The sequence below is a fragment of the Hyperolius riggenbachi genome, chromosome 1 (genome assembly GCF_040937935.1).
Source record: "Hyperolius riggenbachi isolate aHypRig1 chromosome 1, aHypRig1.pri, whole genome shotgun sequence".
In the NCBI taxonomy this organism is placed as follows: domain Eukaryota; kingdom Metazoa; phylum Chordata; class Amphibia; order Anura; family Hyperoliidae; genus Hyperolius; species Hyperolius riggenbachi.
In genome coordinates, this window is record NC_090646.1 from 596,457,930 (window position 1) to 596,482,345 (window position 24,416).

Sequence of the window (24,416 nt, forward strand, 5' to 3'; positions counted from 1 at the left end):
ACTCAGCCGCTGCAGAATATACAAAACATTATTGCTTTACGTATTCAGCATATGTCTGCTCTATGTTCAACTCAGCATAGGACAACTAACAGAATCCATTGAAGTCCAGCTCAATGCAAAAATGAATGCTGTTGTATATGGACAACATTATTATTATTTATTGTATTTATAAACAGGGCTGTGGAGTCGGTACAAATATCTTCCGACTCCTCAGCTTATGAAACCTCCGACTCCAGGTACCCAAAATTGCTCCGACTGCACAGCCCTGTTTATAAAGCACCACCATATTACACAGCGCTGCATTAAAGATAAATGGATTCACATACAAGGTAGGACATACAATGAACTCACAACAAAATAAAATCATGCAAATGTCTTTGGTAACAGTAGTTCAGTGTCTTTGTTCAAAATAGAGACTGTTCTAGTTGGCAAGAGGGTTGTCAGACAGAGAAATTGCATAATAAAGTTAGAAACACTGGGGGGAGGGCCCTGCCAGAGGCTTACACGCTAATGGGCGGGGGTAGAGACAATAGGTGCTTCTGTTGAGAAGGTACCCAGTAGAGTGTATTATGGTACTGATTTGGGGGGGAGGGAGGACAGGCAAGCATGAAAAGTAGAGTCTTGAGGGCTTGGTGGGGGCGTATCTGATGGATGGTGGGAGTGCGTTCTAGAGAGTGGGGGCAACCCTAGTGAAGTCCTGCAATCGTGCATGTGAGTGAGATATGCTTGATGCACACAGGCACAGGTTGTTGGAGGATCGCAGGGGACTAGATCGGATGTAAGTTATACAAAAGATTATACTGCTATTCAGAGCCAGGACAAGGTCCTCCAGCACCCAAGACTGAGACACCGAAGTGCGCTCCTCCACGCCTCCCATTCCAGCGGCCACACACGGATTGCTGATAATGAGTTGTGCGCTTCCTTCTACACTGCGCCCTGAGGCTGGAGCCTCTCTTTGCCTCTGCCTCAGTCCAGCCCTGTTCATTTTCTTAGGAAGATTTCCTGATGTCTGAAGGAAATTCTAATACACGGCTAAAGTCCAAAGGAGATGCTATTGTGTAGACATGTTTATATCCATGTTATACAGTGGGTTAGCAAAGCTGCCCACTGGTCATGTGACCAGTACTTTGTGTTAAAAAAAAAAGACAGCATTTCGGGTCTATTAAAGTTGGCGAATGTGCAGTATTTCCCATTTGCAAGAGGATAAGAGAGTAGATGTGCAAATTATTTTGTAAACTGTTCGCAGGCTTTAAAGTGGACCTGAACTCTTGCACAGGACAGAGGGAAAACACAGAGGAATGTACCCTGTATGTATTTAGAGAGTTTAGCTCGTCTAATTCCCGGTGACTAATCTCAAGTGTAATTTGATCTCTCAGCTGTATAAGCTGGCAGCCTCGACAGAGCAGCTAATTTATAAACACAGGATGTTAACCCTTTGACTGTTTCCACAAAAGTAGACACACTGCAGTTTTATTGCAGGATTTGTATCACCTGTTACAAATGTTTTTCTTTAAATGATATTATGGTGTTGCTTATCTTTTAGAGCAGAGAGGAAGTTCTGAGTTCAGGTCCGCTTTAAATATAGGTTTCTTGTTGCTTTCACCTGCCCAATTTGAGATATTTGTTTCTGTTTCATTTCAGATCAAGAAGTATTTTGAACTTGAACCACTAGCGCGAGGGAAGCGATGGGTCCTACAGCCAACCTCACTGGAGAACATGGATGCCGTAAAAGACAGCTTTTCAATGCTTATAAACCTGTTGGACGATCGAGAACTTGAGCCCGTTCAAATGTGAAAAGTGCTGCATAGATCAGCCATCTTCAGTGACCTTGTCTGGGGTCTACTTCCCAGGGACATCACACATGGACAGCAATGTCAAGTCTGGGTTGCAGAGAGTCCTGCATTGTTTGCTGCCTTTCATCAACATTGATTTGCATTTTTTTTTAAATCTTGTTTTATGGATAGGAACCTTTGTTGACTTTTAGCAGCCATCTAGCTACCTGTTCTTCATGCAGACTGGTACTTTCAAAAAAATTAAGTCCTAAAATTTAGCTGAGCGTTGGAAGAGGATGGAAACTGGATACCTACACACTGAATTTATCAGCTGCCTCATTTTTTGCATCACAAATAGTCTACTTTATTTGTTCAACAAATCTGTCAAACTATGAATTTTAGATGAAATAATTATATTGATAGTACAACTAGTTTCTTCTTTAAATACTTTTTTTTTCAGTTGTACGGTAGATTTGAAAGGGCTGTCCAACCAAAAAGTGGTATTTTAGTTTTTGGTAGATGCTTAAGAGTTAAACCATGTAACAGTTTCTTGTATCGCTCGTACACTTTAGTGGTGAGATTTCTGTAATTGAGTTGGGTTTGCTAATCTACTGTGACCATTGCAGGAGTCTAAATCTAGTTATATTGCCGGGAATACAACTCTAAAGAGGTAGTTTGAATACCTCAAGGTCGGTTGAAACACCAAGGAGGAGGAGGAGCCTGTGATTGTGGCCAAGGTCTGGCATTTGCAGATTTAGTTTGTACCTCAACTGGGGTACAAAAAGAATCCAAAGCAAAACTGCATTAGCACAACCTTTCTGATCTGTCAGTGTAGGCTAAAATATGTCAATTGTGACCAGTGGTGGTTCTGTGTAACATGAAGATTTGGAGAGTTTCTCAATGATATTGCCTGGCTCACTCTCTACCCATGAACATACCCTGGCATCTGCATTGGTGCAGTGGCCACAGAATGAAGTCATATGGATCTTGTCCACAAATCCACCATACAGTAGTGCAGGTGTGATGAGAATCCACCAGGGCTCGCGGCCGTGCCCTTAGCAATCAGTTGGTAGTGTGAAGCTGTACAAATGCAACTTTAATGTTTTGTTTTTTTCTTTTCTCCTTTTTTTTTTTTTTTTTTTTTTTTTTTTTTTTTTGTCGCGTTCAGGTCCACATCAGTTTAGGTAGACTTTATGGCCTTCTAGCCACCTATTTGTCCAGGTAACTTTAGAAGGAGCCTGATCACTCACAGTGCTTTTCCTGCATTGTAAAGTTGAGCAGTTGGAAGAGCTTAAAGGGGAACTGAAGAGAGAGGCATATGGAGGCTGTCATGTTTATTTCCTTTTAGACAATACCAGTTGCCTGGCAGCCCTGCTGATCCTCTGCCTCTAATACTATTAGCCATAGCCCCTGAACAAGCATGCATCAGATGAGGTGTTTCAGTGGTTCAGACTTATAAGTCTGATCTGACAAGACTAGCTGCATGCTTGTTTCTGGTTTTAATCAGATACTACTGCAGAGAAATAGACCAGCAGGGCTGCCAGGCAACTGGTATTGATTAAAAGGAAATAAACATGACAGCCTCCATGTAGCTCTCTCTTCAGTTCCCCTTTAAGAGTTGACTGGTTGACTTTGCTGCAGACATCTCAGTAAATGTAAGAAAATCTAGTATTATAGATGTGGGGGAGCCATGCAAATAAATATGTAAAATACCCACCTTCACATTTTCCTTACATCAACACAAGTTGCGTCCAGAAGCAGATGCAAGTTGTCTCTTTTATATGTCTGTGTTGTTCAGCAGAATATTTCTTCCGTAGTCTTCTGTGAATAATTTGTTTTATTTGCGAAACAGAAATTCAGTCAAAAATTATACAGAAGGAAATAACTGTTTCTAGAGATAATATGGCTAAACACAAGCCATCTAGCACAACATCTAGCTGTTTTTAGATTTTGCTGAGATTGAATAGACTTTTGGCTAGACCCCCTGGGTGTAATCTGTTTTAAGTAATTGAGATACACTTCAGCAGGTTAATATTTACTGAAGGGTTGTGATTTTGATTTAGAAATATTTGTTCCTCTCAGAGAAATATATTCAGTGCTTATAGACTTCTTTCTCCTCCCCTCCCCCAAAGTACTACACTTCTCCATCAAAATATATATATATATTTTTTTTTAAAGTGTGGGGAAGGGTCAGTGTTAATCATCTGTTAGGTCCTTATTGCTGTATGTCCCACTGCAGAGATTTCAACTTGCTTCCTGTTCTCAGTGACCCGATCAGTGCACCAAGAACCCAGACCACACAATATATTCTTCCATGCGGTCTACAACTAAGATAAGTGTATTGAATGGAGTTCCTCTTGGATTTTAAAGGGGTTCTGTGGGAGGGAGGGGGGGGGGGTTAAAAGAAAAATAGACACTTACCTCGGACTTCTATCAGCCCCCTGTAGCAGTAATGTCCCACGCCGTCCTCCTCCAATCCACCGTTCACCGCCGGGCAATTATTGGTCTAACAAGATGAATAATGTGCTCTCCCGCTCGCATCATCGGAAGCTTACTGCGCAGGAGCAGTACAAAGATTTTTTTTTTTACTGCGCCTGCGCAGTAAGCTTCCGTTGACGTGCGTGGGAGCAAGCAGGCACACGGCCACGGCTGCGCAACCACAGTTGGCTGGCATGCCGCGCTAGACCGGGGCTGGCAGCAGAGAACGGCGGATCGGAGGAGGACAGTGTGGGACATTACTGCTACAGGGGGCTGATAGAAACCACAGGTAAGTGTCTTTTTTTTATCTTCAACCCCCCCACAGAACCCCTTTAAGCAACTCTGGTAATACTAGCATGGTAAAGCTCAACTAATTAGCCCACGGGGCTACTGAATCCATATACAATATCATACAAAAATACCAATTTATGGAGAAATTCAAGCACTAGGTTCCATACAGTATAACACGCTCAACGTCCCAAACTTTTCTACAAAGATGCAAGGACTGCATCATAAAATACAGTGGGCGTGTCAGAATTGTTCCTCAAGTGTGAATATTTATACCATGTATGCCCACCACAGGTAGAAGCAGCCTTTCCATGTAAGTGAGATATGTGCAAGCAACTTCTGATGCCTACTTGAGACATGTGTTAACTTTGAGTACTCAGAAGGGATAGTCGCTTTAAGGTCTAAGGTTCATGGATCTTTGGGATTAGGTTGTTTGCAATTTACATTTAGTTCATTTCCCACCAATACAAGTTTTATGGAAAACATGGGGGGGGCTTGTGGTCAACCTAAACCCAAAGTGCACTTAAACAGAAGACAGGTATGGGTGTTAGTCTAAGATGGTCCACTGACTTCAAAATGCAATTGACCAGTAAACTTAATTGATGTAAATCTGAACGCAAAGGTCGGTTCACATTGGCCCCCAAAATAAACAAAGAGCTAGTATACACAGGCATTCACATTCAAAGACTGTAGATGCAGGCAAAGCGCCAGTCCTCACATATGATTGCAATGATTTGATACCAGTATGCAGTGTTTTTATCCAACTGTGACATAAACACAAGAGAAAACATACCCAAGTGGGAACACAAACATGCACTGCTACTTATGACCAAATTAAAAATTGCAATGATGTGCTGAGATCCTTCTAAAATGTCCCAGAAGGAGCTGGTGTACCTGGGCTTCTGATGTGTACATGTATCCCTTAAAGGGAACCTAAACTGAGAGGGATGTGGATGTTTGCTTTTAAACAATACCAGTTGCTTGGCAGGCTTGCCCATCTTTGGCTGCAGTAGTGGGTGAATCACACACCTGAAACAAGCATGCAGCTAACCCAGTCTGACTTCAGTCAGAGCATCTGATCCGCATGCTTGTTGATGGGCTGTGGCTAAAAGTATTAGAGACACAGGATCAGCAGGAAAGTCAGGCAACTGGTATTATTTTAAAAGGAAAAATCCACATCCTTCTCAGTTTAGGTTCCCTTTAAGAGACTTTTGATGTGCCGATGAGATACTTTGAGGAAAGAAGATAAACGTTTCCTATAGATAGTCTCTTTTAGTGAAAATCCAGGAGAAGCACGTGATCAATTTGTTCATTTGTTGGTCATCCATGGACATGCCATTTCTACCTTCTATAAGTCTACAATGTTAACAAAAGCGTTACATGATGAAGAATTCATGGAAAAGCTTGACTTAATGGATTTGTCTGTCTCTGATTAGTTGGTCTTCATCACGTGATCACGTCTCACTTGAGCATCTTGTTTTAGCTGGCTGAGGAAGGAGAGGTTGCGGCCAGCCAACCAAAGGTTTACAAATTCATCACATTACTCTTCAAGGATTCTCTTTAAGAACTTGTACAAGAGAAAAGAACCATCGCTAGTGATCATGGGAGAAGTCATGCAAAGATCGACCGCATGATCAAATCTATTGTCTACTTGGCCATGATTTCTCCTGTGGGATAACTTGTATAGGATAGTTTTAACAGTGCTTCTTTAAACCTTCATTCAGATGCTCATGTACACCAGCTCAAACGATAATGCTTATGTACACCAGCACAAGTAAAGATACAACACAAGCACAGCTCACTTGGGTATGTACTTAGTTTTAATAATTCTATGTAGTATTAAAATATTACTGAACTTAAGGGTTTCTTCACTACATGGTCATCCAAAAACACAGTGCAAGACAATGCTGAGATTATTATTACGTACTTATGTTTAATATTATTACGTACTTATGTTAATATAGCAGCCAATTCAGATCCAGTTTATATGTGAAAGCTAGCTATTGACTGGCTGTTGTATTATCCATATTTTATCTTTTCACTGCGTATTCCTTAATGCAGCCTGAAATATTTGTTGGGTTTTCCATATCCCAATATAACTTTTTTTTTTTTTTTTTTACATTTACAGAAAACCCATGCTGTAAACGTATACTACTTGTTCTAGAGGGACATGGATGTATTTATTACAGTAAAGGTTGTTACCTTTCACTATAGTACATAGATATATTTTTTATTTAAACACAAGCACATTATCCAGGATACTACATAGATGTAAATAACTGTTTCACATTTTGGTATAGGAATGTAATTAGCTTATTTTGATACTAATCTTTTTTTTTCTTTTATTGTATGATTAAAAAAAAAAGAAATAAAAGACAAGCAAAGCAGTATTACAGTAATTTTATGATGTAAACTGCCACTCCCTTGTTGAATACTAATTTACCTATTATGCTTGGAAATAAAAAGTAAGCATTTTTAGTGAAATATACCATGATTTGGGGGCACATCATTTAGCAAGGAATAAGGATAAGTGAGAATGATTCTCAAAAAAAGTTAAATCGTTTTGGAGTATGCGGGAGGCTTAGGCTGTGTATGCAGGGGTTAATTCCATGAAGCCACCACCTCTCTTCCAATGCGCTGCATGCTGCAATCCATCTTCTTACAATTACACCTTCTAAACAGGAACTTCTGCTCTGAAGGTGGAAGTATAGGAAGATGGAATGTGGCATGGGGCTCATCAATAGGGAGACTGCAGCTTTTGTCTGTTAACCCCTGCATGCACAGTCTGCACCCCCTGAACACTCCAGGTCGATTTGGCTTTTTGCTAAATTGTTTTCGCTCATCCTTATCAAGTGTATTCCAGGTAAAATGGGGAAAAAGTTTTAGGCCCATGTGCAATTAAATTTTTCTCCTAGGAGATAATTTTTCATCTTCGATTTAAAATATATTTCAGCACTTTGCAATTGAAAAAGTACCAAAAAGTATATGAAAAAGTAGTATAAAAATTATTTTGACTAGTTTCTTGCTTGCTAGTGGTTAAAATGCATTTTATTGTGAAGTCTGAAAGTATCACCTAGGAGAAAACTCAGGAGAAAAAGTTAATTGCATATGGGCCTGAATATTTTAATTGTGATAAAACCTTGCTTAGTTCAGAATTAAAATCATGGTAAATTTGTATCTACAATCAATAATGAGGATGCACAAGAATTATACAGCAACAGACCACCCCTAATGTATTGTAAATATGTATTTATTTATTTGCCCAATGGTGAATGTAATCTTGTTAAGGGCTAACTGTAAAATCAAACATTTTAGGGCTTTAAAATAAGCAGAACAATATCATGTTTCCAAAAGAGGATATCTGTATATATTGCAGTGGGAAGGAGGGCCGCTGCAACCACCAATGTAAAGCCAGATGGGAGCAGGGAATTCAAATGCTGCATAAGTCAGCTTCCAAAAGAGGATATCCCGCTACACCAAATGGGAGGGTAAAATTCCAAACTTTTATTTCGACTTCATATGACACACAGATAAAGCTCACACGTATCGGAGCATTGCATGACTCTTTAATCATAGCTATGATAAGGGACCAAGCAGTGCTCTGAAACGCGTGAGCTTTTATCTGTGTGTCACATGATGTTGAAATAAAAGTTTGAAATTTGACCCTCCCATTTGGTGTAGTGGGATATCCTCATTTGGAAACTGACTTATGCAGCATTTGAATTCCCTGCTCCCATCTGCCTTTACATTGGTGGTTGCAGCGGCCCTTCTTCCCACTGCAATATAATGTTATCCCCGTCCTTTGTTTTGTGGCTGCAGTGCTTGCGTCACGGCTATAATACATTATGGAGCAAATCTACAGATTTAATGCTCTGTCTTTGCTCTGCCCCGTTCTAATCTGCATACTTGCTTCTGTGAAGAGACACAAAAAAAGCATGTGCATAACTGCACATTGTGCCCCCTGCATATTTCACATCTCTTTCCCTATACTGCCTTTATGACCTTCACAGCCTTGGGGTGCCTTCTGCCAGGCGTTATATAAAAGTGTAGCCATCATGAACACCTTACCCATAGCAAGTGTGGAAACAACAACACCTGTTCTGGAGGATGAACTCCTACATTGGGAGGGATGGTAAGTTAGGGCCCTTCCGCTGCTCTGGACCCAGTCCTTTGTTACGCCCCTGCAGAAATCATTGCAGGTAGAGGGCTTCCACATTAGCCAGGATTTTTTTTTCTAGTCGACCTACATAGTTCCTTAGTGATAAGATTGTGTTAGAGTAATAGAACCTTTTTTTAAAAAAAAAGAATAATTTTTGCCAGAATCCAGGTCCCGTGGTTCCATGTGAAGCTTACAGCCAGAGGCACTGCTAAGAGGCGCTAGGCCCTTTTTCAAATGACTTTTTTTTTTTCCTAAGTGATCATTTTTCCTCTTCATGAGTGTTTGCTCTAACCGATGAAGCTAACGAGCATGATAGGAAAATTTTCCGCCCTCCACTCATCCCTACTGGGCAATTGCAAATGCACCATATATGGCAAGTGTTTTCTTTATATGAAAGGATTTGTAAATGCAGTGTGCCTTGTGGGAGGGGTGGGGGAGGCAGGTAATATTTACCTTCAGGGGTCTGCTCCCTAGCCTTCTGTCTTTATGCTGGCATTCAGCTATTTCAGAGAGACCGGCAGCAGCTAGTTTATAGTGAGTCCCAGTGCACTCCTAACTGCCGCAATGCATGCCAGGAAGGACTACATCTGTCAGGAATGTCTGTCACTGACAGGAGCTTCATTCTGTGACACCTGTGGGTCTCCCTGGAGAAGATGGAAGCCAACGTATGACCGAGCAACCCCCCCAAAGGTAAGTCATGCTTGATGCCTCCCACCCCCCTCATGCCCCCCACCGGACCACTACGTTTACGTCCTATATATTTTGATAAATAGATACTCGGATTCCTTTAAGGCAGGGGAACCTGGGTTTACACAAATAGTTCTCATTGCAGGGACCTGTGTGAGATTGCAATCACAACGGCTAAAGTAACTTACTTTTCACCAACCCTCGTTAGTTGGGATGGTTGGAGATTTCTGGACATACCTTAGCAAATCAAGTCCAATTTCTTAGCAAACATTTGACTGCTAAACCATCAGACTGCCGCCTGCTGTCTTCAGACATTTCAAAATTTTCACCTCCAGATTTTGTAGACAAAATGTATTTTGCATGCCAAATAAAAGTCTTAAGCCATTTGAATCTCCTCAAGAATGTCATCCTTGCATCTCGGACATCTAAAGGCATATCTTCGGGAAGTAGTTTTAGCGAAGTTACGCTTTTAGATGTCCGTGACTTCGTGACTTATGGAGGCAATAATTCTGAAAACATATAAAGACCAGTATGCCTGCAATAGCTGGCACAGGCATTTAGCTGTTTTGAAAAAAAATATTAGTGGAAGTCTAAAGCATTAAAGCTGATGATTTGAATGTTTACAAGCATGGGGACTATTTTGATTGTATAGTTGAAGAAAAATGACACAGAACATCATTGCTCAGCATACCTATGGTCATAAGGAAACCTATAGAAATCGGTGACCATTATCATGCTGATGGCCATCACACTTAGCAGAGCCTGGAAGTCCAGTCAGTGATAGAAGAGATCCAGTAATTGCTGCCATGGGTGGTGAGCATGAGTTAGGCCTCTTTTCCATTGGCGGCCAAACTGCTCACTTGTTGGGCAGATCAGCCTGCCAGCCACGAGCGCCTTTCGAGCTAGTGGTAGCATTTGGTAACACCGTGCGTCTCACGTTTGACACGTGATATTTACTGGCTGCCAAAAACCATTTCATGATGCATCTGGAGCTCAGATGCAAAACAATTGCCAAGCACTAGTATGGTGAACAGGAGCAGCTAACAGGCGGGGAATTCACTACCTTCAGCTGCCTGTGGAAAAGAGGTCAGGTGCAAGTATACCCTCCCTTATCGTCAACCAGCCCAATAAACCGTGTTGTATTTTTTCTTTAAAGGGAACCCGAGGTGAGAGGGATATGGAGGCTGACATGTTTATTTCCTTTTAAATAATGCATATTGCCTGGCTGTCCTGTTTAGACACTATTGACCAGAAAGATGAGCAGGCCTGCCAGGTAACTGGTATTATTTAACAGGAAATAAATGTGGCAGCCTCCATAGGTCTCGAAACTCGGGTTCCTTTTAAATCCAGTGGAAGAGATTTATCAAGACAGCTGCAAAGAAAATTGGAGAAGTACTGAAGCAGTTAGAGCTGTTTAATTAAACCAGGAATCGAAAAGCTCCATGATCAAAGCAAGTAAAAACAGCGCCGGATATTTTGGCGCAGCTGGCACTGCCATAGGAGCCAAATAAGGAGCGTTCCTCTCCTCCCGCCCTGAGCCCCTTCTGGTCCAATCACTTTAAAGGATGTGATCCCCGCACTCTGATTGGCCCAATAGGCTGCTTGTCAAGTGACGTGTACTCCTGTGATTACGCACGCTACGCGGCCAGTAGCGCACGTAGTATGCAGCCCATTACATTTAAGGCACGCTGTGGAAATAGCGAGAGTAACAGGTTACTTGTGATATTTTCTTTAGTGAACCAACCCCATTATTTTGTCTGCTAGAGATTCATATTACCCTCCTCTGGGCACTCCAGGGCAGTATTTTAGGCACATGACCAAACTACTCTGGAGCACTCGTGGCATTAAAATATCGGATCAGCTTATTTCGGCGCACGGCTCTGAGAGCCAAGCGCCGAAACTGGGCGCCCCATAGCAGCAATGTTATGCTGCACGCGGCACATAGCGAGACCCCGAATTACATCCCCCTCCGAGTTGCGACAACTTGGAGGGGGAATAGTATACGCCGAACTGAGCGGCGCCGATGACATGCACCCTCAAAATGTGTGTGGAGTTATGCTGATGCCTCAAAGTTCCTATGCCTTGTTGGCCTGCAACAGAAATGCAAAGGCCAAGAGGAAACAGTGTATGTAAGGACAGGCACATGAGAACTTGACTTGTGGATAAGCCAACCCTCGTTTTAGGCTCTAATTTAAGGCTTAAAATTAATTGGCCTCTCTTCTGATTAGGGATGATTGATGAGATGCTTATATTTCCGAGTTCATGCAGGATTATGAAAATGTTTATGCAAATATATGCAACTTGAAAATGGACCAATCAAGTCCCACCTAGGTTTAAATTGATTGGTCCATTTTTAAGCTGTATATATTTGCATGACAATTTACATAAATCTGCATGAACTCGGAAATATTTGCATCTCATTGATCATCCCTACTGCTGGTACATATGTACGCTGACAGGTCAGACGATATCATTTTCAGAAGCTTGCAACACCCAATAGTTGCAAGGATAGCATGTGTCAACTAAGATACTCAATCAATAGGCAAATACTTCTGAGTATACAAATTTATGTAAATTTGTATGCACGTATATACAGATTGAAATTGGACCAATCAATTTAAACCTGGGTGGGACTTGGTTGGTTCATTTTTAAGCTGCATATATTTACATAAATTTGCATATCATTGATCATACCTAGTGTAGTGTCAACCATCTCCCTCCAATCTGCAGTTTTCCACCTTCAAACAGGTATTAAATAAAACATACTTCGTACTCAAAACTGTCTTGTTTTGGCTGGGGTTTTTTAGTTTTTTTTTTAAATAATTTTGTTTTTCTTTTTCTTTTATTTTTTTGGTGTTCTTTTGACTGTGAAATATCTCTCTTCATACAATTTAATATAAGCAGCACAAGGCTTTTATTCGTAGGCGATAGCCAAAATTACTTTTATCCTTCTACATGTTCAACACGCTGCTAACAATGTTCTTAATGAGCAGGAAATCCTTTTACATGCAAGATCATTACACAAAGGGTAATCTTTTGAGAATATTGTTTGATATTGCTTAGCCATCTGTGAAATTGCTTTTTAGTTGTGTTATGTGTTTGTACGCGTCTGCCTTGGGCTCCTCCGTCTCGTCAGACCTGTGACTGCCTGCACATACTGTAGCTTAGCCGTCACAATAAAAACACCATCCGTCAGTCTCCAACAGCAGCTGCACTTGACAAGCGCCTGTCTGATGCCTTTCGCCGTCAGCACACTCCAGCCTACGTCTGCCACATCTGAGTTTTCCATCTTACCGTCTCTCGTACATCTATATTTTTTGCCACCGTTGCTGGATCCAGAGGCTCTTCTGAAAAGTGATTGTTGAATATGTGCTGTATCCTTACATACTGCATATTGTGCCATGTGAACGATGTAGGTGAACCCCGACCATATCATGTAATTCTTGTAGCACAGTTGTGTTTCGTCGTATTTATAGAGGAGAACAATTTTTGTAACCCGTTAGCTAGGGGAGATTTTCTCTTTTTTGTAATGACTGTTTATATTATAAAAAGTTTGTATCTTTGCTATAGTCAGGAATAATGATGTTTGTTCATTAATGGATCATATTATCCTAACTTCCTACTAAGATTTGCTATAACTACACGATGCTGAAGACCTGTACTATGTGGAGAGTGCCACGGACATGCAAAATGTATGTGTAATTCCAAGTGATTTTCACGATGTATGAGAATAAATATAAATGTAACATCCACCATTTGAGAGCTTTTGTGTCAGTCTTTTCAAACCAAATCGGGGAAGTAATTACAAATCACAGGCCTCTTATGTTCTTAACCCTTTTGCTCTCTAGTGACCCCCAATAATCAGGTGGAGTAGCTGGCAGGAATCAAATCAATGGAGCCACCATTACGCTCCACCCAAAACAAGGTGGGGACACATGTTGAACCTCTTAAAGCCCAGACTCCCCCCCCCCCCCCCCCCCCCCATAGCTGCATTGGATACCCAGCCCCCAATGACCAAACAAAAAGGGATCATTTGACTACTGGAAATAGCCGGAGCATGAATAACGTGCCCTGTGAAGTTTTTAGATAGTAAAGGAGTAGTAATGCGAAAAGTGGCAATATTTACGAATGGTTCTAGGGACAATCTTATGTACTGTATATACTTGACTATAAGTCTAGAAATTTAGGTCTGACTCATTAAAGTGAAGGGGTTGACTTATACACGAGTCACGAGCAACACTGAGTAATGTGTGTACGGTTAGTGACATTCCCATTTGCAGCAATTTACCAAATGGTAAGTGACACTTTCTTGATAAAGGAAATGCCAAGAAAAAACAGGTCTGAAAGTCCTGGCACAACAACTAACAAGGAAAGGGGCAGGGAGGAAATATTGGGCTGCAGAAAGTGGGTGAATAATTGCTGCACTTGGGGGCCTGTAGGAGGCACTTAAGGGACAGGAGGGGTTAATGGCTCCAATACTGTATGCAATGCAGTCATTAACCCCTCCTGGGTCCCAAGTGCAGCCATTAACTTTGCTGGGTAGACTTATACGTCAATAATAATTCCAGCTTAAGAGGGTCAAATATTGGACTTGTACACAATGTTGACTTGTATTCGAGGATATATGGTACATTAGACCATGGCAAGGGTTGTGGAAAGATTATAAATACTTTTCAGGGGAAAACTGCGAAATCCAAACCGTCTCCGGCAAAAATAGCGGAGTCCAATTGAGTCCACTCTACTGTGCAGTAGAGCAGACCTAATCAGGCTTAGTTATTTCCGCCAAAGCCCATCAGAAGGCTGCCACTGTGCCTGTGTGCATTGCTGTAAGGGGGCTACAAGTGAGTTTTGGGAGAAGCCAGCACTGGATTCCCTCTACTGAAGAGAAACAGTGAAGCCTCTTTAGGATCCAGAGGCTTCCCCCTGCCAAGGTAAGTACCCCCTAGGGCAGTGTTCTTCAACTGGGGTTCGGCGGAACTCTGGGGTTCCGTGGCATTTTGCCTTTTCTGTGGGACAAATTGGTCCCACTTTCCCCTTCCACGGGACAAAATAGTCCCACTAGCAGGGCCATGCCGACACAGAGGCTCACGAGGCTGGAGCCTCTGAGCGCAGGTGACTGCAGTCTGGGGGGGCGCAAGGCACAGGTCTGTATTGTGCCTGGCTGGCCACCCACCACCCCCGTTGTATTTACCCTGCGCAGTGCTGGTCGGCGCCTGGTGAGAGGCAGGATAGCTGGGGCGGGTTTGCAAAAGAACCTCCAACAACAAAGTTAAACCCAGGCCTCACTGTGTCACATATCAAAAAACGTTATTTGGAAAAATTCACAGCAATTACAACCTGTATCAAAAGACTCAGATAAAATCACTAAAACACTTCGAACTTAACGTGATTTTCTCTGAGTCTTTTGATACAGGTTGTGATTGCTGTGAATTTTTCCAAATAAAGTTTTTTGATATGTGACACAGTGAGACCTGGGTTTAACTTTGTTGTTGGAGGTTCTTTTGCAGATTCAGAAATCTGAGTTTAAGGCCCACAAACATCTGATACATCTGCGCATGCAGGGTGGTTTATGCGTGCAGCAGAAAGATATTCAGATGTAATGTCAATTGAAGACCAGTATTTAAATATGAGTATAGCTGGGGCGGGTGTCACACAGCGGCAGCAGAACAGCTGTTGTCCTTGTAATCAATCAGCTGTCTGCTGCGTGCTGTCCCCAGTCTCTCCTGCGTGCGTTGCACAGAGCAGAGTGCCCCTCCTCTTCTCTGTGACACTGAGAGGCGGGCTGAGCACTATAGAGACAACGGACATGGACCCCGGGAGGCAGACGGGCTCCACAGGACAAGTAGCTATGCGGGGAAAGGTGGGTGAGGAAGGGAGAGAAGTCAGAGCAAAACATGCAGAGATTCTGCCCAGTTCAGCACACACTGCAGCTGGATCAGTTTCCCTAATGTTGCTGCTACATGCGGATCGTTCAGAAACAGCCTTGTCAGTCCGCCCACAGCGTGTACACACGCACTACTATCGGCTAAAAGACCGCCCAGCGGGAGGGTCCGCCCGTCATTGCCTCTGGTAGTGCATGTGTACGCACCTTAAATGTTCTACCCCTCTATGCCTCCATCTTTCCTTCCCTAAAATATCCCTCTCCAAAAGCATCCCATCAATGTTTCTCTTTTAAAGTGGACCTGAACTCTTACACAGGACAAAAGGAAAACATAGAAAAATGCACATTGTATGTTTTTAGAGAGCTTAGCATGTCTAATTTCACATCATCTGTGTCTAATCACAAGTTGTAATTTGATCTCCCCCCTGTACCACCTGATTGCCACCACAGATAAGGCATATAAGCTCATTTGAACACCACAGGATGTTAGCAATATGTCTTCCATGAAAGCAGGAAGTAGAAAGAGTGCAGCTTTATTGCAGGATTTGTATCAGTAGCAACAAATAATTTTTTTCTTTAAATGTTCTTATGCTGTTGCCTATCCTTTAGAGCAGAGAGGACAGTTCAGGTCCGCTTTAAAGTGGCCATTACTGATACAATTCTCCGTACAATCAATCGTCCTGGACCACTAATGAAAGCTTACCGGTATATCCAATTCGACCAAATTGATGGAATTAATCCGAAAAACGTATTAATTCCATTAATCTAAGCAAATTGAATACCAGCTTTTCTTCCATTAGTGGGCCAAAAAGATCATTTCTGATCAATGTTATTATCAAATCAGATGATCAATCGTCTGGAGAATTGTATAATTAATGACCACTTTAAGTATTTATATAGTGCTGATGCCCTCCATAGCATGTTACAGAGTACAGAGCAATATTGCTGATTAGACTCAAAGATTAAAATGTAATCCTACCATAGTCATAGTGTAATTTCTCTACCATAGTATTATTATTATTATAGTATGTATTTATATAGCACTGCCATGTTCTGCAGCACTTTACAGACTACATAGTCATGTCACTGACTGTCCTCAGAGGAGCTCACAATCTAATCCCTGTCATAGTCATATTTTAATATTTGACCATATTATTATTATGTATTTATGTGGTATGGACATCTTCTGCACCATGTTATAGAGTACATAGTCATGTCATTGTCCTCAGAGGCGCTCACAATCAAATTCTGCCATAATCATAGTCTAATGGCCTACCATATTAATATTATTATGCATTTATATAGCATTGATATGTTCTGCAGCACTTTGCAGAGTACATATTCATGTCACTGACTGTCCTCAGAGGAGTTCACTATCTAATCCTACCATAGTCAGAGAGCATAATGTCCTACCATATTATTATTATATATTTATATAGCACTGACATCTTCTGCAGCACTTTACAGAGTAGATAGTCATGTCACTCACTCACTGCCCTCAGAGCAGCTCACAATCTAATCTCTACCATAGTCATAGTCTAATGTCCCTTGCCATATTATTGCATTTATATAGCACTGACATCTTCTGCAGCACTTTACAGAGTACATAGTCATGCCACTGACAGTCCCTAGAGGAGCTTACTATCTAATCTTGTCATAGTCTAATGATTGCCATATTACTATTAATTATGTGTCTATATATCACACTAGATATTTAATCACCAGCTGAATGCATTATTCTTCTCCTTACCCCACCAGCTAGAAGTCATTACATCGTGTTCCCTGTAGCCATCCCTTTCCCACAGAAACAGCATTCCTCACTTTAGCTGTAGCCAAGAGATTTGTCTGTATGAGCTTGTCCCTATGAGCAACAGTTACGAGTGGCTAGTCCCTACTTACGACAGCTATGAGCAACTGGTCCCTACAAGCGACAGTTACAAACAACTGGTCCCTACGAGAGACAGTTACGGTTTGTGTGTATACTTTTAGACTCAGAGGGGCAGTTATTAAAAGTGGGCCTAGGACACTGAAAAGTAGAAATCTGGCCCCATGCCATGGTGACCATGTGATGCTGCCCCCAGTGCCTCTCTCTGTTGTGCAGAGAGCCAACCAGCGTGAATCTGATGTGATGTCTGAAATCCTGTATCTTTGCTTGAAGTTGTGGCCCGTCTGCGCTCCCGGCAAGATGGCGCAGGCCTTCTCTGTAAGCTTACTGCACACACATGGTTCAGTCATCAGAGAACAGTAAGCTTACGGAGACGTCCTGTAGGGGGGGATGCGCATTTGGGCAGCTTAGCCTCTGTTGATGGTGGACCTTGTCCCGGCCCTGCCCACTAGTACTCTGATGTGGCCGGCGGATTTATTCAATCCGCGGCACATCACTCTGCTAAGCACTGAATGGTGTGAAAACCGCCCAATGAGAAAGCAGAGTGTACTCTCTCATTGGCCGTTTTTTGCGCCCTTCAATGTTGTGTGAGAGAGCGAGCATGGCTGACTCGAGGACACAGCTACCACGTGGACTAAAGGCAGCATGCATGCAGCAGAGAAGGAGACGGTTGGGATCGAGGACGAATAGATCATAGGCAGCAGGTGGTGAGTATGTTCTTAATGTTCATGCCGGCGGGGGAGTGTTTCAGCATGTAGGGGGGCTGATAGCTGGCCACCAGAGTCCCGTGCAGGTGCACAGAAACTAGGGCAACTTTACTAGGGTTACCTATGCCTGTCTATACCTATTCTGAAGGCCCCTATTCCTGCCTACCTATACTGGGAACACCTATGGATAGTTACCTATACTGAAGGTCCCTATCCCTGCCTACCTATACTGGGAACACCTATGCCTAGTTACCTATACTGGAGGCCCCTACTCCTGCCTACCTATACTGGGAACACCTATGCCTAGTTACCTATACTGGAGGCCCCTACTCCTGCCTACCTATCCTGGGAACACCTATGCCAAGTTACCTATATTGGGGACCCTTATTCCTGCCTACCTATACTGGGAACACCTATGTCTAGTTACCTATACTGGAGGCCCCTACTCCTTCCTACCTATACTGGGAACACCTATGCCTAGTTACCCATACTGGAGGCCCCTAATCCTGCCTACCTATACTGGGAACACCTATGCCAAGTTACCTATATTGGGGACCCTTATTCCTGCCTACCTATACTGGGAACACCTATGTCTAGTTACCTATACTGGAGGCCCCTAATCCTGCCTACCTATACTGGGAACACCTATGCCAAGTTACCAATATTGGGGACCCCTATTCCTGGCTACCTATACTGGGTAGTTCCAATGACACCAATTTTTTTTTTTATGTGGGATGAATGCACTGCATATATGCCTACTACTGCATTTTATATGGGGTAATTGCTGAATTTCATGTGTGTGCAATTGTAGTAGATTGGTGCAATTTATATGTGGGGTGATTGTATACGGGTGTGATTAATGCATTTATTATGTGAGATTATGCTTATCTATTCATATGTTTATTATATTATTGATTGCTGCATTTGCTATGGTAGTAGATTGGTGCAATTTATATGTGCAACATTGTTTGCACATGATATTAGTGGCGATGGAATGCTAATTAGTAAACGTTTTAAGTTCGCAATCAAAATGGCGATGTTTCTCTGCATCATTTTCATGCAGGGGTTCCCTGAGATTTGAAAAAAAATGTAAGGGTTCCTCAGCCCAAAAAAGGTTGAGAAAGGCTGCCCTAGGGGTACTTTATCCCTTCAGGTACACTTTAAAAGTATAGTTGTATTGGATATAGCATTTTGCAGGTCTTTTCCAGCTTCTTCAGGTCAAATAATCAATGTCTTTAAAAACGGACTCTGTCATTTCTAGCAGCTGTAGGAAGGTTTCCCCTCCCTCTACTTTTTTGAAAGAGGGATACGTCCTGAGTTCCTCTGGCACTCCCATCTCAAAGAATGAGTTGTTGTGAACTCCCCACAGCCCTAGGTCCCGCCTGCAGAGGCTGCACCCATGTGCGTCTGTACTAAAGTGACCAATGTCATGAGCCCTGTTTTTTTTTTGCTTTTTTCTGTGTACATGTCAGTGTAGTCTTTATTGTATGATTTTATGGTGTAGAATTTTAGATTACTAGTATGTGTTTTTATGGTCAGTTTTGGTGTTGCTGCCATGAAAGCTTACACAGGTTACATAACCAATGCACTTAAATCTGTATAATAGAGAATGCTGTATGTTCAAATGGAGCATGAATGCTTTAAAAACTTAGCTGTTTCATCCTCTTCAGGGCTCATTAGTGTAGAGAAGGAGCCGACTATCTGAACCGTTATACCAGCTGCTTTTCAGAGAAACCGAGGGATGGTCTTTTCCCGGGTGGCCGCATGGAAGTATGCATCCGATTCTAGAAATGGCACTTTTGAGGATGCTAAAATTTATGGCCAGGCAGTAAGTCAGGTCTTTTTGCCTGCAGATAAATTTAGCAACTGAAAGAAGCTTGCTTTGTGCATTACGGCTGAGCTTAGAAAGAGATCTGATTTTTTCATCAGATTGTTTCTGTTGAAGTCAAGCTCAAACGCAGTCTCAGGAGCTAGCAGTTGAATATTCCACGTAGCCCATCGAAAAGGCTTCTTATCCAGGCAGGGTCGGTTCTAGTGACAAAGAGACCCCTGGGCCAAATGAATCTGGGGGGACCCTGACACACCCCCCCTAAAACAGAAAGCGGCATGAGAGGCCCTTTGTTGCGGCCACATTTCTCCCCCCCCCCCCCCCCCCAAAGGCTCTAGGTGGCTGCTGCTCCCCCACAGAGTCTTTAGGAGAGTAGCTTCTTACCTGCTCTGGCGGGCGTGCTCCTCTGTCAGTCTGTGACTCTGTGCGCTCTCCAACTTCATCCTCACAGGGGTACATCTCCTCCATGACCTGGCGCATGTTATTACATGACAGCATGCACAAGTCAGAGAGAAGAAGATGCAGCCAGCGGTGGATGAAGACCGGATTGCATGGAGCCACACACTGAAAGGGGAGTGTGCCTGCCGGAACAGGGGAGACGCTGCTCTGCCGAAGACTCTACATGGGCCTAAGGGAGACACTGCTAAGTTAAGATGGTTGACACCTTGGGGGGCCCCGACAGTCTCTGGCGCCCTGGGGCAATTGCCGCCTTTGCCTGTATGGTAGCGCAGGCCCTTTATCCAGGTATTTACCTTGTTTTTTTTGTAGGCGCTCTGTGGATGAGCTGTTTTTTTTGTTTGTACCAATGCTCATCAGTCAAATAAACTAGTTATAAAGTATATTCCTTCTACTATTTCCTTTTAAACAATGCAAGTTGCCTGGCTGCCCTGTGTCTCTAATACTTTTAGCCATATCCTCTGAACAAGCATGTTGTGACTCAAGTCTTACTGGGTTAGCTACATGCTCGATTCAGGGTTGTGACACTACTGATGCCAGAAGATAAGCAGGACTGCCAGGAAACTGGTTTTGGCTAAGAGGGAAATAAATATGGTGGCCTCTATATGGACACTCTAAGAAATGCACATTGTGCATTTCACCTGATTCTAGGTCATTGTCATTTTAAGTACAAAAGTAAAGTCACCATGAGGAATTACATTTTTTCCCTTGAAGATCCCTTTGGCACGCACTTTTTCTGACTTCAAGTACAGCTGCAGTTTTATGAATGAATTATATTTCCAGGTGCATGAAAAAAGGGTGTGCAGAAAAAAGGGTGCGACTAGACAACATTGGCCCAGTAGGATAGCGAAGTCTTAATAATAATAATAAACATCGTTAACTAAACTGGCTAACAATATATACAGTTTTAAACAGACGGGAAATCAAAATGAAAAGATATTTGCTTAAAAAACCATTACATAATTCAAGAACACAGCTCAACCTAACCCTATTGTCACACAGAACCCTCCCCCAGTGGAACCTAACCCGAACCAACCCCCCCCTCCTGCCGGTGGTGCCTATGTCTAACCACCCCTTCCCCCCGGTGGTGCTTAACCCTAACCACCCCCTATTGGTGGTTAGAGATGGCTCGAACCTCCGATTTTAGGTTCCGCGAAAGTTCGGTTCGCACAAATTTTCCTGAAAGGCAATAGACTTCAGTAGGGAGGCGAACTTTGAAAACTAGAAAAATGTATGCTGGCCACAAAAGTGATGGAAAAGATGTTTCAAGGGGTCTAACACCTGGAGAGGGGCATGGTGGAGTGGGATACACGCCAAAAGTCCCGGGGAAAAATCTGGATTGGATGCAAAGCGGGGTACTTTGACACAAATCTTTGAATGACTAGATTCAGCACATGTGCAATGCAGGGTACATGTGTCAGCTTTCCCAAATTCAAAGGGGAAAGGAGATTGCTGCCGTTGTCACATACCACGTTGTCGATCTCCAGCTGGTGCGGGGTCAGCCACTGATCCACCTGTTTGTTAAGAGCAGCCAGGAGAGCTGCTCCAGTGTGACTCTCCGCATTGAGGCAAGACATGTCTAAGATGGCATGACACCGTCGTACCTGGCATGCAGCATAGGCCCTGGGGAGCTGGGGCTGTGTAGCTGGAGAGGAGATCGCGGCACTAGCCAAGGAGGAGGAGGATGACGACAGTGAAGAGGATGTAGCAGGCGGAGAGGAGGTGGCAGGGGGCCTGCCTGCAAGCCGTGGAGGTATCACAAGTTGGTCCGCTGCACAGCCACGTACTCCCTGCTTGCCATCGGTCACCAGGTTGACCCAATGGGCTGTGTAAGTAATGTAGCGGCCCTGACCATGCTTGGCAGACCAGGAATCCGTGGTCAGGTGGACCCTTGACCCAACGCTGTGTGCCATTGATGACACCACTTGCCTCTCCACTTCACGGTGCAGTTTGAGTATCGCCTTTTTATAGAAATAATTGCGGCCTGGCATCTTTCCCTGCGGTTTCCCAATGGCCACTAATTTATGGAAGGCCTCAGAGTCCACCAGCTTGTATGGTAACAGCTGGCGAGCTAACAGTTCCGCCATGCCAGCTGTCAGACGCTGGGCAAGGGGGTGACTGGCAGAAATTGGCTTCTTCGGCTCAAAGATTTCCATTACGGACACCTGGCTGCTGTGGGCAGAGGAGCAGGAACCGCTCAAGGGCAGAGGCGGAGTGGAGGAGGGTGGCTGTGAAGTTGCAAGGGAGAAAGCGGCTGAAGATGCTGCACCTGAAGGAGGAAGAGGAGAAGGAGGGTGGCTTTTCTTTTGTGTGCTGCTTTTGCTCAGGTGCTCTTCCCATTGCAGTTTGTGCCTTTTCTCCATGTGCCTTTGTTAGGCACTTGTCCCTAGGAGAGTGTTGGCCTTTCCACGGCTCAATTTTTGGAGGCAGAGAGAACAGATGGCATTGCTCCGATCTGAGACAGACACGTTAAAAAATTTCCAAGCCGCTGAGCCCCCTGGGGTGATGGCACTATGGTGGCATCAGCAGCTGACGTTGAAGGGCATGTTGGCTGGCTGTACATAGGTGGCGAAACATGGCGCCACACACTGCCACCAGCTGTTTCTGACGACGAGCTCTCCCTGCTACTTTCAGGAACTCGTCTCCTCCTACTCCTCTCTGACTCCCCCTCTGAACTGTCCCTTTGGTCATCTTGTCTCTTAGGAACCCATGTGGGATCCGTATCATCATAATCATCATAATCATCCTGCCCAGCTTTGCTTGCCTCAAACACCTCCAAAAATGCACCAACAGCAGGTACTTCATCATCCTCCTCCTCACATGTTACGTCCATAGTGTTGCGGCCTAACTCAGACATATGAGGTGGTGTAACTTGCTTAACGCCTTCATCTGGTTGTAACAATAATGGCTGTAAATCAGTTAACTCACCCCCAATTAACTCCTGCGAAGTGTCAAATGCAGCGGATGTGGTGCTTGTAGTAGCTCCGGTGGCTGCGGAAGATGAGGTGTTCTGTGTTAAATAGTCAACCACGTCCTCACAATCTTGGGAGTTGGTGGGACGTGCCTTCTTCTGAGCACTGTACTTTGGGCCAGGGCCGCACGAAATCACATCAACACGACCTCGCACAGACCTGACGGGTGGCCTTCCTCTGGGTCTGCCTCTACCTCTGCCTCTACCTATTTTGTCCGTTGTGTCCATATTGGGGGGGATGAAGTGAAAGGTATGCACTGACTTTACTAACAGGTATGCACGGAGTGGTATATCACACTGCATGCACTCATGTAGGTAGGTGGGTGCACTGAACACAACAGGTAGGTATATGCAGTGATGAGGTGGGTTCACTGAACACAACAGGTAGGTATATGCAGTAATGGGTATTACAATGTGCACCTGTCACACACAGACAGGTAGCGGACAGGCACAGTGATATTGCGTGCGCTCACGTAGGTAGGTGGGTGCACTGTGAACAACAGGTAGGTAGGTATATGCAGTAATGGGTATTACAATGTGCACCTGTCACACACAGACAGGTAGCAGACAGGCACAGTGACACTGAGTGTGCTCACGTAGGTAGATGGGTGCACTGTGAACAACAGGTAGGTAGGTATATGCAGTGATGGGTATTACAATAATAATACCTTTTTTTGTATAGCGCTTTTCTCCTGTCAGACTCAAAGCGCTTGCAAGGCAGCCACTAGAGCGCACTCAGTAGACAGTAGCAGTGTTAGGGAGTCTTGCCCAAAGAGCTCCTTACTGAATTACTGGCTTACTGAACAGGCAATGTGCACCTGTCACACACAGACAGGTAGCAGACAGGCACAGTGACACTGCGTGCGCTCACGTAGGTAGGTGGGTGCACTGTGAACAACAGGTAGGTAGGTATATGCAGTGATCGGTATTACAATGTGCACCTGTCACACACACAGGTAGTCACTGAATGTGCTGGGCCTGGCAGTGGCACACACACAGTATGAATTATCAAGGCTGTCTATGCAACACAAGTGTCAGTGGGACACACAGAAAAAAAATAGCTCACAAGAACAAGATTAGCTCTCAAACAAGCTGTTGTGGGGTGCTATTTTAACAATAAGAATCAGCAAGGAGCAAGCTAAGAAGCCTACAAGAGCCTAACTAAACTTTCCCTATGAGAGTCTTCAGCAGCAGCTGTCCCTTCTCTATTTACTGCAGGCACACGAGTGAGTAAAATGGCCAGCGATGCCTGCCTTTTATACGGGGGGCAAATGGCTCCAGGAGGGAGTGTAGCCTGATTGGCT

At 43.6% G+C, this 24,416-nt stretch overlaps 1 protein-coding gene across 2 annotated transcripts in view; it reads left to right on the plus strand.

Moving 5' to 3' along the window:
* The window catches only part of ARL15 (ADP ribosylation factor like GTPase 15), a 372,284-nt gene extending 370,084 nt beyond the window's left edge, over positions 1-2,200 (plus strand). For both annotated transcript variants that reach the window (XM_068271763.1, XM_068271762.1), the window contains exon 5: positions 1,642-2,200. In XM_068271763.1, coding sequence (XP_068127864.1) covers positions 1,642-1,794 — 153 coding nt within the window. In that variant the 3' untranslated portion in view covers positions 1,795-2,200. The remainder of the gene's footprint in view (positions 1-1,641) is intronic.
* Positions 2,201-24,416: the final 22,216 nt, after the last annotated feature.